The following is a 13,976-nucleotide window of genomic DNA, read 5'->3' as shown; positions in this document are numbered from 1 at the left end:
ACCACCACTGAACTCAGGCTTAGTCTAACTCTAGAAATTACCTCCACAATGCAGAGTGAGTCATGCAATACTTGTATGTATGGCATGTATGTATAATACTTGCATGTATGTATTGCATTTTATTGCTTGCACGAAGGGAGAGTGCTGCTGTATTTATAGGGATTTATAATAGCTACTCAAAAGGAAGAAAATACATTCTTCTCCAGGAAGAAAAAATAAGTAAATGTGTTCCTACTTGTAAATAAAAAAAATCTTATTTTACAAAAGTGTCATAAACTTAACTGATGGCAATTAAAAAAAAAAAAAAAAGGTGTAAATTCTCTTTTAATTTACAGCAAGTTCAATCAGGACTCCAGAGCTCCAGCACTTGGATGGTTGCTGTGGCTGCCCCTGGATCCCTGGAAGTGTCCAAGGCCAGGCTGGACAGGGATAAGGGGAGGTGTCTCTGCCCATGGCAAGGAATAAACACCAAAAGAGATCAATTTACCCATGAGCTTTCCCAACTGTTCTTGCTATCCAAAAGCATCCCAAGGTCAGATTTATACCTGTGTCCTTCTCTGTTCCCAAAGGACTCACCTTGACAGCTCAGCTACCCGGGGTTTTAGATGCTGCTGCTCTCAGTGCTGTTTGCTGGGGTGCCCTGTATTTCCTTGGAAAATAGCAGGGTTTGTGAGGCTGGCACAAACAGCTGGACTGGATGATGCTGGTGTCAAAGTGGGTGTCTTCCAACTCAGGGTATTCTGAGATTTTATGAATAAGGAGCGAAACAGCCAGGGACTGCTGGGAGAAGGGTCAGAGGAGCAATCTGGGATCCTGAATTCACAGAGTGACCAGGTTGGAAGAGACTTTGAAGATCATTGAGCCCGACCCATGCCCCAAATGCCACATCCACTCTTTGTTTAAACACATCCAGGGATGGTGACTCCCCCACTTCCCTCGGCAGCCCATTTCAGAATTTTCTCATTGTTTCAGTAAAAAGTTTTTTTTTCCTTTTCTCCAACCTATATTTCACTTGGTGTAGCTTGAGACTCTGTCCTATGGTTCTGTCAGTGGTGCCTGGAGAAAGAGCCCAACCCCACCTGACAACAGCCACCTTTCAGGGAGTTGTAGAGAGTGATGAAGTCACCCCCGAGTCTCCTTTTCTCCAGGCTAAATGACCCTAGCTCCCTCAGTCGTTCCTCATAGGGCTTGTGTTCCAAGACAAAGATGAAAAGAATCAGCCAACCAAAGTTTGGGACTGGTAAGGGTCTCTTTAAGCACTGAGATGACAGAGTTTGTCTGAATGAAAATCAGTACCTCTATTTCAGCATCAAATCTGAATGCAGAGTGGAAAAGTCCCATGGCTTTAAAAGCAAAAATTGTCTCTAGAAATGTATTTGTAGGGAGTTCACCACAGATGGGATGGGTACTGATGTAACAGGATTGTAACAGGATGATCCTTAAGGTGCCTTCCAACCCAAACCCTTGGGTGACCCCTCCCAGCAGGAAGAAGGTGCACACAGAAAGCGAGGAGGGCTCCTACTGGGTTAATGAATTAGTTTAATTAATTTATTAATTAATTTTTAATTTAGTGAATCCTGTACACTTCACTGATGCTGAGGAAGAGATGCCACAGGGTGACACCTGGCTCCTGAGGGTGCTGCTGGGTCTGCAGAGCCATCCTGTGATTCTGAGATCCTCTTTGAGGGGAGAAAGTGTCATCAAATGCCAGCACACCCAGATTTGGATGCGTGAGGAATCTCAGCCAGATGAAGTATTTAAATAGCAACTTACTCTTAAGAAACCTTTCACCAGAGCCAAGAGAAGGGATAGGTTTATATTCAAAAGGCTTTTGATAACCTTTAATTTTTGTTGTTGTTGTTGCTGTTTCAGTAAGCCTTTTTTAGTGTCCCAGTTTCTAGATCTCTAGCTAACAGAAAACTATATGTCAGAATACAACAAATCCTTTGGGGTAACTTCCAATGTCATGGGAAAAACATTTTTTCTTTTTTTTTTTTTCACTTCAGAGCATTAAGAATTACAAAATAATTATTTGGTTCTTGGCAAAATCTTGGAATCAGAAATTTCAAGAGGCACATTTTCTCCTCAGATCTTCACATCTTGCCTATGACAGCTGCCAACACACGTGTTCGTGCCTTGATATAAACCATGGAATTTTATTTTTTTTGCCATTGTAGTGTTGTGGTCCATCAGCCATGTTCAATGCTAAACTATTTACCTTTACTTAGGTAATCCAAACCACTGACGCGTTTAAGATAGAAAATTTAGGGTCAGGCTGCTTGAACCTGACCTTCCGCTGCCTTGTAAGCTTTCAAAAACGTATTTTGCTTCTTTGACCCACTTTGAAAGGATATTTCAGTAAATTGCACTAGAGAAAACCCCTTCTGAGGGGACCATTTCCTTTAACCTGCACACCTCTAACTTGAAGAGGGAAACTGAAATATACATTTAATTTCTGAAACGTCAACATGTTTTAAACAAGCGGATGTAGGTCACGGGTATCCCAGAACCCGCAAACTAAATTCTACCCTCATTTGCATCCTCCTTTGGATGGCACAAGGCGAGCAAAATTTGGACTTAGATATAAATATTAAACAAATATTTTAAAAAAATCTGTACCTTCTCCATATAATTTTTATTTAAAAAAACACACTAGAATTAGACCTGGGAAATGTTCTGATCAGCAGCTCAAGGCTGTTATACTGAGAGTCACTTCATGGGGCAACACCTGAGCTACTCAAAACCCACAGTCAGAGCAAAATGATAGGAGTCACACTAGAATTAGACCTGGGAAATGTTCTGATCAACAGCTCAAGGTTGGTATACTGAGAGTCACTTCATAAGGCACACCTGAGCTACTCAAAACCCACAGACAGAGCAAAATTATGGGAGTGTTTCCTAAAAAAAAAGAAATATCAGAGAATAAACTTGATGTTATAGAATCCTAGAATCACAGAATGGTTTGGGTTGGAAGGGACCTTAAATATAATCCAGTTCCACTTTCTGCCATGGGCGGGGACACCTTCCTCTATCCCAGGTCTCCTAGGCCTGTCCTGCCTGGCCTTGGACAATTCCAGGGATCCAGGGGCAGCCACAGCTCCCTTGGTTTACCTGTGTCTTATGTCAGTTTGCATCTCTCAGCCTTCACAAAGTTTTTCTGGAACCCCTCTCTCTTCTCCCTAGCTTAGGAACTGGAAATTTAACTATATCCATCACACTTCCCAAACTCCTTTCCTAAGGAACAAACACTGCCTCATAGCACGAGAGAAGGAAAATGAAAGCAAAATGCAAAGGTGGCAAGCTCGAAACAAAGTTCACTCATTTTTTTTTTTCCTGTGTGGAGAGTGACTGACTTTTGGGAGCTCAAGCATTCTGATCAACACTGAGATATCACCAAGCATTCTGATCAACACTGAGATATCACACCTGAGCTATAACCATGAATAGCCCAGTTCAGAGGAGAATTGAGCTTGAGCAGGGACCTTGCTCCTCAGACATCAAGAAAAATTGCAGCCCATGGGAAGAATATGAGAGCAATTTGGTAGTGGCCAGCTGTCCAATACCTGCCCAGTCTGGGGTGAAAAGACATCAGACCAACCAAGGAGTGAACAGATCCAAACCTGTGCCAGAGACATTTGGGTTTGATACCTGCGGCATCCCAATTTAAAATCACATACTTTGCACCCACAAATTTGCAACATTTGTGGGTTTGTCACCATTTGAGTGACATGGCTGAAGGAATGACATCATCTACAGAGCTAAGATATATCGTGTATTCCACCTGTGTTAATGGAACATACACTTCTTAATTTAGGTTATGGTCAGAAACCACAGGTGGGGGAAAAAACACCTACTCCAAATTATTTAGCACACCCCAAAAACCCTTATAAAAGGTCCAGCAGCAGATGTGTCCAGACACCTTCAGCTCAGCAGAGCCCAGGACAAGCATCAGAAGCAATAAGAGAAGGAAGGAAGATGTCTCCAACTTTTTGCGCTTCTCTGGTAAGAACTTGAATTTTGAGTTTATTTTCCCCCAGTTTGACAGAGACATATTTAAATCATAATAGATGTAATAGGGATTTGCACCCACCTTTAAAATGATTGTTTAGATCGTTAATAATTAAAAAACTAAAATGTGAGAATGTTCATGGGGCAGCAATGAGACTGTACATCAGTGACATGGAGTTCCCACAGCATTTTCTGAGGCAAGAAATACATTGAAAACTCAATGAGTTTTCAATTAGAGTGTCTTTCTTTTTATTATACCATTTCTGCTATCTTCTGTATTACATTATTTTCTGTGATTTAACATTACAACCAGTTTACAACTGAGTGTACATATAACTGTCAGCACTGTGAGAATCAGTTAACGAGAACAAAAGTGGGTGTGACATATGGCACATTTCTCCATAATTACTCCAACCTGCAGCAGGGGATTTAACCACCAGTTAGGCTGACTGTGGATGGATGTCACACCTGTCTTGTGTCCTAAATGTATCAATTCTTTCCAGCTCAGACCCCTGCTCCTCGTGCTGCTGGCCGTGCTGTCAGCCAGCAGTCCTGCCCAGGGGAAGGTGATCAAGCCTGGGCTCAAGCCAGAGAATCTCTTCAAGCAAGCATCTGCTGGATGCCTGACCCAAAAAGACTCAAAATTCCCCCAAACTGTCAGAGTCAACCTCAGCATCAGCAGCACAAACCAGGACACCAAAACCAGTCCAGATGTCAGTAGCCGCTCACTGGCTCCGTGGGATTACAGGTATGATCCCTGTCCCTATGGCCTGGAAAAACCCTGGATGCCCTGGCCAAGAAAAATGCTTTCATCTCTATTTTCAGTGCTTTACAGTTGAGAGATTTTGGAAATATGAGGGCATCCACATCTGTATAATCCTGTTTGAAAGAGAACCAGTACAGAAAGCAGCACAAAAAAACCCCCATATGGCATAGGCAATATACAGAAGGCAAAGCAAACTATTTTTATAATTTAATAATTAACTTATATACTGAGGCAAGCTTTATCTTCTAAAGCTTTCTTTATGTAAAACATCATTAAAAAACACCTCAGAGGGTTAATAACGCACCAAATTCAATGGTGGTTTAACACCAACGTTTCACGTTTTGGGTAGGAACTGAAGAATTTGGGCCCTGTTAGTTGGAGTAACACGTTGGAAAGCTCAAATAATTTCTGATAAGTCTTTCAAAGTCAGTTCCAGCTCAAAGCAAGTCCTTTGCAAAGGCAGTTGCATGCAGCCGTACATTTAAAACTATCCAGCATTTAGTTACTTACATTTCATTTCGGAAAAACCTGCGGTCTTGGAGAATCTGCTGTCCCCCCATAAGCAATACACCCCTGGATGCACAGGTTCCCGAGCAGGGAGCCCAGAGTCATCCAGACTATCCTGCCTTTGGATTCATTCTCTTTCCTGCCAACCACCAGGATCGACGAGGACCACGACCGCTTCCCGCGGCTGATCGCGGACGCCGAGTGCCGCCACAGGCGGTGCGTGACTCCGGAGGGACACCTGGACCACAGCCTCAACTCCGTGCCCATCATGCAGGAGATCCTGGTCCTGCGCAGGGAGCAGAGGGGCTGCCAGCAATCCTACAGGCTGGAGAAGAAAAAAATCACCGTGGGATGCACTTGTGTCACCCCCTTGGTCCAGCACCAGGCCTGAAGGGAGCTGGCGATGCAAGAGTGAGGAACCATAAAGAATTTCCTTGCCTGGAAGGGGCTTCCAAAAAGCTGAATCAAGCCATAAAATTTGTCAAGAATACATCAGAATATATTGAAAATTATGTGTCTTGGGTAAAAAATAATGTTTCTCCCCAAAATCTTGAACTCCACAAGTTCAGAATCCAGACACCTTCATGTGCCAGGCTGAAAAGCAATGGGAATTCTACCCATCCTTAGTTTACACTTTGAAATGTCTATTTATGTAAATCTATTTATGCTGGTGGAAAACATGATAATAATGTATTATCCTAATATATGTATTTTTTAAGTTTTAAGGTAATGTTTATTTATCTTTGTGTAATAAAAATATCAGTGAAAATCTCTTTGGTATTCTCCTTTCTTTCTAAAGAAGTGATCCTGACAAGGCAAGAAATCACTCTATCATGACCATAAAAGAGATTTACATGATGTTAAATCTTCAAATTTGCTTGACAACATCTACCTCTGCTGCAATAGAATGTAAAGCCCATGTGGAAAAAAAAATAGGAAGAACACCATTTTACCAATAGAGAAGCTAAGATACCTGGAGGAATATTATTTATAAAGTGGCATCAAAGAGATTCACATTAAAAACAGACAAGAAAAAAAAGAATTTTCTGCTGGGTAATTACCAAGTTATCCACCTAATTATCCAATTGGAAAAGGATTCGTAAAGATGGGTTCAACACGACACTTTGAATACTTCTTTGGGGGCAAAGAAAGTCCCTCCCCTAAAACAGTGAGTGCATTTCCACTGCTGAGCTTTAACTCCACTCCAAAATCTCCTGTGAATCTCAGCCCAACCCATTTCAGCCCATTTTCCATGGAGCAGAGACACCACCTGGGAACACCGGGGGAAGCTCAGGAGAGTCAGGTGGGTGACTGAAGCAATTAACCACATCTGGCTGATTGCAGTCGTGATTCTTCTCCGCGTTCATGTCCCTCCAACACGTTTTCAGCTCTTCGAATGTGGAGCATCCTGACGCAGCACTTCAGCCGCGGTTGGGTGCAGCTTGCGTGGGTGGCTGGCTGGCACAGCAGACACAGTGGGTTTATTTAAAGCACACTGGGGTTAAAGGCGCCCCAGTGAACGTGTTCCGTGGTTCAGAGGGCAAGGCTGGCTGGTGAAGATGCGGATGTTTTGTTTGCTGCTGTCTCAGGGAGGTGTGGCCCTGCTGGGGCGCTGGCAAATGCAACAGCAAGTACAGAACTTGTAGAGGCACAGAGCTCAAGGCTGAGAATCTCTAATGAGAGGGAGGGTCCTCTCATGTAAGAATGTGTCCTCTGTTGACAGAGTGACAAAACTATCTTTCGTCCCCCTAAAAAGGAAAGAAGCCCAGAAGTTTCTTTCATTGATTATGTGAAAAGCCACCTCATAGGACCCAGGAGACTTCACCTCAGACTTAAGATTAGCTAATTGGACAGAAACCAAAAAGTCCTGCCTGGACAATTTAGTAGAAAAATAAGAGAACAAAGAAGCTAATCGCTTTTGTGAGATGTTTTACCAGGAACAAGATCTCTTGCACCTGGCTTGGTTTTTTCTGTTTGTTATTTTGCCTTTTATTAAACCTTTTCATTTCCAACACTGCAGCAGAAGCCATCCTGCTTTATTTTTATGCCTCCAATGATAGCTGAGCTATCTTGGGTGTGTTATAAGCCTCCAAGAGCTTATTAGAATTGGCTCAAAGGAGACTAATATAACACTCTCAGGTGAAAGCATCTTCTCCAGATCCAGGTGTGATAATCCCAACTTTCACTACTGGGAATTACTCCCTCCATCTGTTCCAGTGAGCCCAAATCCTCCCTAACCTACTCCAGGTGGGTCAGCCTCTGTAACCTAAACCCACAGCACAGCCACACCATTCCCTGACCTGGCAGATAAACACAGGGCCAAGGAAACATTGATTAACTCAGGCTGACCACAGTACCTGCAATCACAGCAATGAACTCCTGTCCACACCTTCAGTTACCTTCAAACATTAATATAACTTTGCCTAAACAGAGGAATCTAGGAGTGTGTGTGATCCTAACTTAGTTTCTGACCTTATCTCCAGTTATTCTTCCTTAAGGTCTCCTGCAGGTCCTGAAGTTTAACCCAGCTGACTGTCCCACAAACAAGAATGGACTTTAAAAAAATTAGCCAAAAAAACCCTAAACCAAAAAACATCGAGGAACACTCATCCTTAAAGGTTTGCAAAGATTTATATAAATATCAGTCCAGGAAGATTGAAACAGAACTGACTTCCTTGTCATTTAGATAATCTTTTCATGTCCTACCACTCCTAGAAGGAGTTTTGTCAAACGATCTGCAATTAGCAGATCAGTGAAGGAAATTCCAACAGTTAAAATCACAGAAAGTCCAACCCTTTCTTCCCTGAAAGTCATGTGCCACTACTGGAGTTGGCACATGTGTAGTGGGGACTGGAAAATGCTGAGAGAGCTATGCTGAGGTGGAAAAACAGAATCAGGTCAGAAAGAGATGACACAGCTGGAGCATGGAAAAGCCAACAGCATTCTGCTGACAGACTTCACAGACCCATGTCATCATCATGGAATGGTTTGGGTTGGAAGGACCTTAAAGGTCATTTAGTTCCAACCCCCTGCCATGGGCAGGGACACCTTCCACTACTCCAGGGTGCTCCAAGCCCCATCCAACCTGGCCTTAGTGAAGACACACTCCCTTGCAAAAATCCAGCATGATTTTTGTTGAACCATTTACCAATCCATCTAAATTTGAGCCTTAGGACAGAACTACTTTTATTTATTTGGACAACTCTGTGCTCACACCTACAGGCTGCTTGGGTGTTCTACATGCTCCTGCAGAAACATTTAATAGGTTAATTAATAATCTGGATTTACAGGGCCAAAGACTGTTTTCTTTCCTATTTCAAGTCCTCTCCTAACTCCTGGCACCATGAACCAAGAGATTTTCTTTCCTGATTTCCTTCCTTGTTGTGTTTAGTTGGAAAGGTGCAGAATAATCTCAAACCAATGCATCCTGACAAGGGTGACCTCATCATTGTTCTTATTCTTCTCCAGTCAATAATGATCACAATGAGACACCAAAGAGAGTGGAGCTCCTCTTTGACCCATGCACAGCTCCTATCAGTTTGAGTTTCAACAGGTAAAGATTGTTCCTCCTTGTTTTCAAGAATTTCAGTGCAAATTTCTGCTAATTTGATGCTCTTAAATGATATTGTCATTGGAGGGAGGGAGCGGAATTGCTGCAAAACCCTCTCCAACATAAAAGTTTCCAGTCCTGCACTGCTCCCCATCTCAGTTTCGTTGTCAGTTTGCAAAACCTGAGCAGCAGTGTCTTGGCAACCTGTTAGTAAAACCCACCAGAAAGAAAAGTTTGAAATTGGATTTTTGCAGATAATCATGAGCTCATCATTGCCACTTATCAAAGCAATCTAGATGGAAAGCAGATGCTTCTAAAAGGTGCTGCAGATTCAGCTGTAATGAGGGCCAAGAACACAAGTTTCAGACGTCTGAAATAAAAAGCCACCCCGAAAAATTATAGGGTCAAGTTAGAGAGGAGATAAATCATCTCTATTCGTTTACCAGAACTGGAAACCTTGGTCATGATACACATATACTGTGCTTACTAAGAATGCAGATAAACAGAAACATGATGGTTTGTACTGATTTTACTCACTCATGGAAAGCTGTGCCCAGAAAACAGCATTTTTTCAGTCTGTGAGCCCCAAAGAGCATCAAACATATTTTTAATCTTTTATTGAAGTTATACAAAAAGGTAGGAAAGCTGAGCCAGTTTTCTGAAGGAAGAATAAATAAACAATTACACCAAAAGCAAGAAGGGATTTCTCTGAAGAGCTGGGGACCTGAACCTGCTGCCCCTATCTAGCCCTGGAAGTATGGGGAATAATTAGAAAATATGAAAAATGTTTTTAATGCTCAAATATCCTGAGTTGGAAGGGACCCAGGAGGACCACTGAAGTCCAGCTGCTGGAACTCCTCTTTGTGAGCAGCAAAGGCAGAAAGTGTAGTTTGTGTCTGGTGCTGAGCCTGGCTGGCATCTTCTCAGCTCCTGACAGCCAGCACCAGCCCATCCCATCCCCACCAATGCCTCTGGCTCTGCTGGTATCAATCTGCTGGATTGGTACCAGACAATCACAGACATTTTAAGCAGGTTTGGGATTTTTTTTGTCACTGCCTTGCAACAGTGCTGTAGAAAATGCAGAATCAGCCCACTCATTCTTCTTAAGCACAAGGTTAAAAATAATATCAAAGAAGGAAAAGGGAGAAGGAGATGGAGACAAAAGGAAGTTGTGGCATTTTAGAATGGTTTGGGTTGGACATTAAAGATTATCTCTTTCCATCCTCCTGCCATGGGCTGGGACACCTTCCACTATCCCAGGTTGCTCCAAGCCCCATCCAGAGTGGCCTGGACACTTCCAGGGATGGAACAGCCACAACTTCTCTCTGCCACTGCCTCACCACCCTCAGATCAAGGAAAATCTCCTGTTTTGGAGGTGATGGTGGCATGGGAGCAGGTTTCTGGTCTGGTCTCTTGGGCCATCTCCAGAACCTGTAGCTGATACAGAAACTCATCCTATTGTCTGTACCCATCATGTTGGCACCGACCCACAGACCCCCACAGGACTGACCAGAAAATTTCTCTTCCAGACAATTTCTGGACTAATCAGAAAATTTTTCATTGCCTTAAAATTTTGCCTGTAATATCAAAGTCCCAAAAAACCATGTCAGCTTTCCAGCCATTAAACTTCTGCCTTACCAAACAGATAATTCTTGGTTTTTTCAACCTTTTAGCTTGCAACCTTTGCATTCTTTACATATTTAATTTTGTAACGCTTTCCAAAGCAGTGACTTTTGTGGAATAGGTTGTCGTGACCTGCAGTCCCTTTGAACACTCCCAGGAGCACCTGCCTGTGGTCAGGGGTGCAAAGAGGTCTGAGATATTTCCTGGTTAACACATCCACAGGTCACAGCACAGGTCTGGGAGGAGGCATCTACCTGTCCTGGGTCACTGCACTGTGCTCTACCCAACATCCCACAGGAGCTGCCACACCAGGATCAGCTGCCAGAACACACAGCCAAGGGCAGCAGTAAGGAAAAAACAAAGGTAGGAGGTTAGGGAGAGGAAATCAGAAGAGAAAAGGAATAGGAAAGGCCACAAGGCTCAGACACCAACCTGTGACTGGAGGCTGCTTAGCCCAGCAGGTTACAAGAAGACACTGGCACTGCTGCTACACCTCCAGCTGTGTCTTCTCCTCCTGGTAAAACAGCCCAGCCCCTGGAGGATGCTCCAAACCCCTTTGCACAGCCAGAGATGCCCAGCTGGGCACCCAGGGCCACTGCTGCAAAGGGAACAAACCAAGCAAAGCCTTCAGCAAAGGCTGTGAATTGCACTTGCTCTCGGTGCTGATATGACTGTGCTGTTTATAAGAAGCATAAATTTGTTTGCTGTGTTTGTTGATTCATAGAACACAGGGTGGTTTATGTTGGAAGGGACCTTAAAGATCATCTAGTTCCAACCCCCCAAATTAATAGACTGCTGGCAGCAAAAAACAGCACCCAAAAAGTAACCAGGCTTGTATTTACAAGCTGCTGCACTCTAAGAATGATGCCATTAGGAGGAAACAAACCCCATGTACAAGCAATGCCTCCCTGAGTGGTGTGTGGTTTGCAGTTGAAAGCTCTGCCTGCAAAACCTCATGACCCATGGGTGAGGCTTGCTTAATTAGCCATCTGTGTATTTTCCTAATTAGCTACTTCAATATCCATCCAGTTAGGACCGCTCTTAGGGCAAGCTGGGGGGTGTTCAGGAGCATTAGCCCAGGATGATGCCACGAACCCAATGTCAAAGCAATGATGACTGAGAGGAGAGATGTAGGGTGGTTTTCTCCCTGAAAAACAAGTGAGGGCAGGCCCAGAGGGCAGGTTTGTGGAGAGAAGTAGGTCAGGAGTAAGAAGCGGGTTGCGATTTCCTGGTCAGCGGTTACTGAGCGAGGAGAGCAGGAGGTGCCTCCCTGGGCAGGCTCTGCCCCACAAGAAGAGCTCAGTGGTCATAACGAAACAGCTGCTGCCACAAACGGGGGCAGATGCTCCTAACTGAATGAGAAGGGCACCCACGGATGGTTGGAGTGGCTCCCAGTGACCCACGGGGCACAGAACACTCAACAAAGAGCACCAGAGGACGTGAGAGCCTGCATGAGAGGTGCAGGAATTCAGGCAGCTCTTAAAAATGCACTTTATTGTATCCAAGATGTTACAGCAGTCCAGGGTCATGGGTGACAGAGCCTGTGCCTACAGCTGCCAGCTCCAGCTGCAGGCAAGCCTGAAGACCTTTTAATTTTGGTTACAATGCATTATATGCTTTTCTTTGCTGAGCATCTTAATACAGTAGAACCAATCTATACCTCCACTTCTACCTATAGCCTATCATAACTATTGTAATTACCATATTCACGTTGCTGTTCTCCAATCACAAAAAGTTAGCATGTTACAGTTTAAGCTAGAATTGCTTTTCAGTTTTCTTTCAGTGGAAAATTCTGAGATATTTTTTCTTGCAACCTCGGCAGTCTTTTTTGCCCGTGGAGCCTTTTTGCTTGGTAAAAAAAAATCTTGTGGTGGGTTTATCCTTTGCTCTAAGCCATAAAACCCCCTTCTAACTAACATCCCTTTGCCTTCTTAGTTATCCGGTAAGACTGGCTCAGCAATTCTTTTCTTCTACATCAAAACTTGCTTTCATTTCTATTCCTTCTTCAGATTCTACATTCAAAAAAAAATCTTTCTGCCAAGCACACATATCTGTTAAACTTTCTTGTCAAACTTTCATCCATCCCAACAAGAGGAGACTTCATAGAATCGTAGAATCACAGAATTGTGGAATGTTTTGGGATGGAAGGGAACTCAAAGACCATCCCATTCCATCCCCTGCCACCTTCTGCTATCCCAGAAAGGCCCAAAGCCCTGCCCAACCTGGTCTTGATTCATTTGGACCCAGCAACTCACCTGCCCACCTTGGGGAGGAAACCCAGGGTCTACCTGCAGCAGGTGGATCTGATTTAAAGTGGTTTCTGTGCAGTCAAAATGAAATACTAGAATGCTTGCGTGGGTTTGTCCTGATTCAAATGTGAAAGGAAATGCAGAATTAAAACTTCCTGCAGCAGAAACCAAAGCAGAGGTTTGAGAGCCTGGCTCAGCTCTGGATGAAAGAGGAGAAATGTCAAAAAAAAAACCCCAATATTGCAGTAATTTGATAAAATAGTAGATAGTTATAGAATCATGGAATACCCTGAGGGACACAAGGATCACCCAGCCCAACTCCTGAGCATTGAGCTGTTCCAGGCTCTGTTTCTTGTGCAGCTCAGGGAGGAAAAAGGCAATTGCAATTTCCCACAATCCCTAGAGACCATCCCATAGGTCTAAAAAACCTCATTCCATTGCCACCAGTGCCTGCAGAACCTCTCTTCACTGCTTTCAGCCTCTTCTTTGTGACTTTTCATCTACTTAGGCTGCAAGTTCTCTTCTGCTCCCTCCTACTCATCTCACTGCACAGGAAAACATCTGATCTGTGCCAAAATCTCTCAGTGCTACTGCAGCACAAACCCATTCTCTGTGTCTGTTGTCATTCTGAACTAACATGAAAAACCACTTTTTAATATAAAATATTATTTTTATTCAGCAGATAAGTTATTGAATAAATACAGATTAAATTTATCAAATATTTTTGTACCTTGAGCACACACAGAGCCATAAATACAGCCATAAATAGAAGACATAAATAGAAATATAGATATCTGTTGGTTCTTTGCCGTTTTAGCACTCGACAAGTGGAATCAATTACCTCCCAAAATGTTTTGCAATAAATTAATTGCAGCAGTGACATAAACCCAAACTGTGGTGACAACCAGACCTGGTGGCAACAATGTCTGACTGCCACCAGTAATATCTCAGTGATCAGGGATGGCCAGAGAAGGGAAATGGGATAGGGATGAAGAAGGGAGGGAAAAGGTGCAGGATGAAGAATTTTTTGTGGCAGTGCTGGTGGGTATGTATTCAGTTAGGGGAATTTACTGCCAAGGACAACATTGGAAACTATAATTAATTTAGTTCACCAAACTGATATAAACCAAATGAAAAGTAAATTTTTAAAATGCTTTCCCCTCTCACTGCTTGAGGCCACTAACAAAACTCTTCATCCCCTCCACCACCAGCTACCCATCCTGAAATCCATAAATGAACAATACCAAGAACCATGACTTTCGGGAGATCGCTT

General features: G+C 43.3%; 1 protein-coding gene across 1 annotated transcript; it reads left to right on the top strand.

Moving 5' to 3' along the window:
• The first annotated feature begins 3,975 nt into the window (after window positions 1-3,975).
• IL17A (interleukin 17A) lies at window positions 3,976-5,672 on the top strand. The gene is made up of 3 exons (XM_039696024.1): window positions 3,976-4,002; window positions 4,512-4,756; window positions 5,435-5,672. The coding sequence occupies exons 1-3, from the start codon at window positions 3,976-3,978 to the stop codon at window positions 5,670-5,672; spliced, it is 510 nt and encodes a 169-aa protein (XP_039551958.1).
• Window positions 5,673-13,976: the final 8,304 nt, after the last annotated feature.

Source organism: Passer montanus, unplaced genomic scaffold (genome assembly GCF_014805655.1).
Source record: "Passer montanus isolate IOZ18808 unplaced genomic scaffold, ASM1480565v1 scaffold94, whole genome shotgun sequence".
NCBI lineage: Eukaryota > Metazoa > Chordata > Aves > Passeriformes > Passeridae > Passer > Passer montanus.
Note: the sequence above shows the minus strand (reverse complement) of the source record. Positions and strands in the feature narration are given on the sequence as shown.

Coding starts and splice junctions, on each gene's coding strand:
- IL17A (XM_039696024.1), top strand. CDS start 3,976: ATGTCTCCAACTTTTTGCGCTTCTCTG. Junction 4,003..4,511: donor CAACTTTTTGCGCTTCTCTG/GTAAGAACTTGA, acceptor AATTCTTTCCAG/CTCAGACCCCTGCTCCTCGT. Junction 4,757..5,434: donor CTGGCTCCGTGGGATTACAG/GTATGATCCCTG, acceptor GCCAACCACCAG/GATCGACGAGGACCACGACC.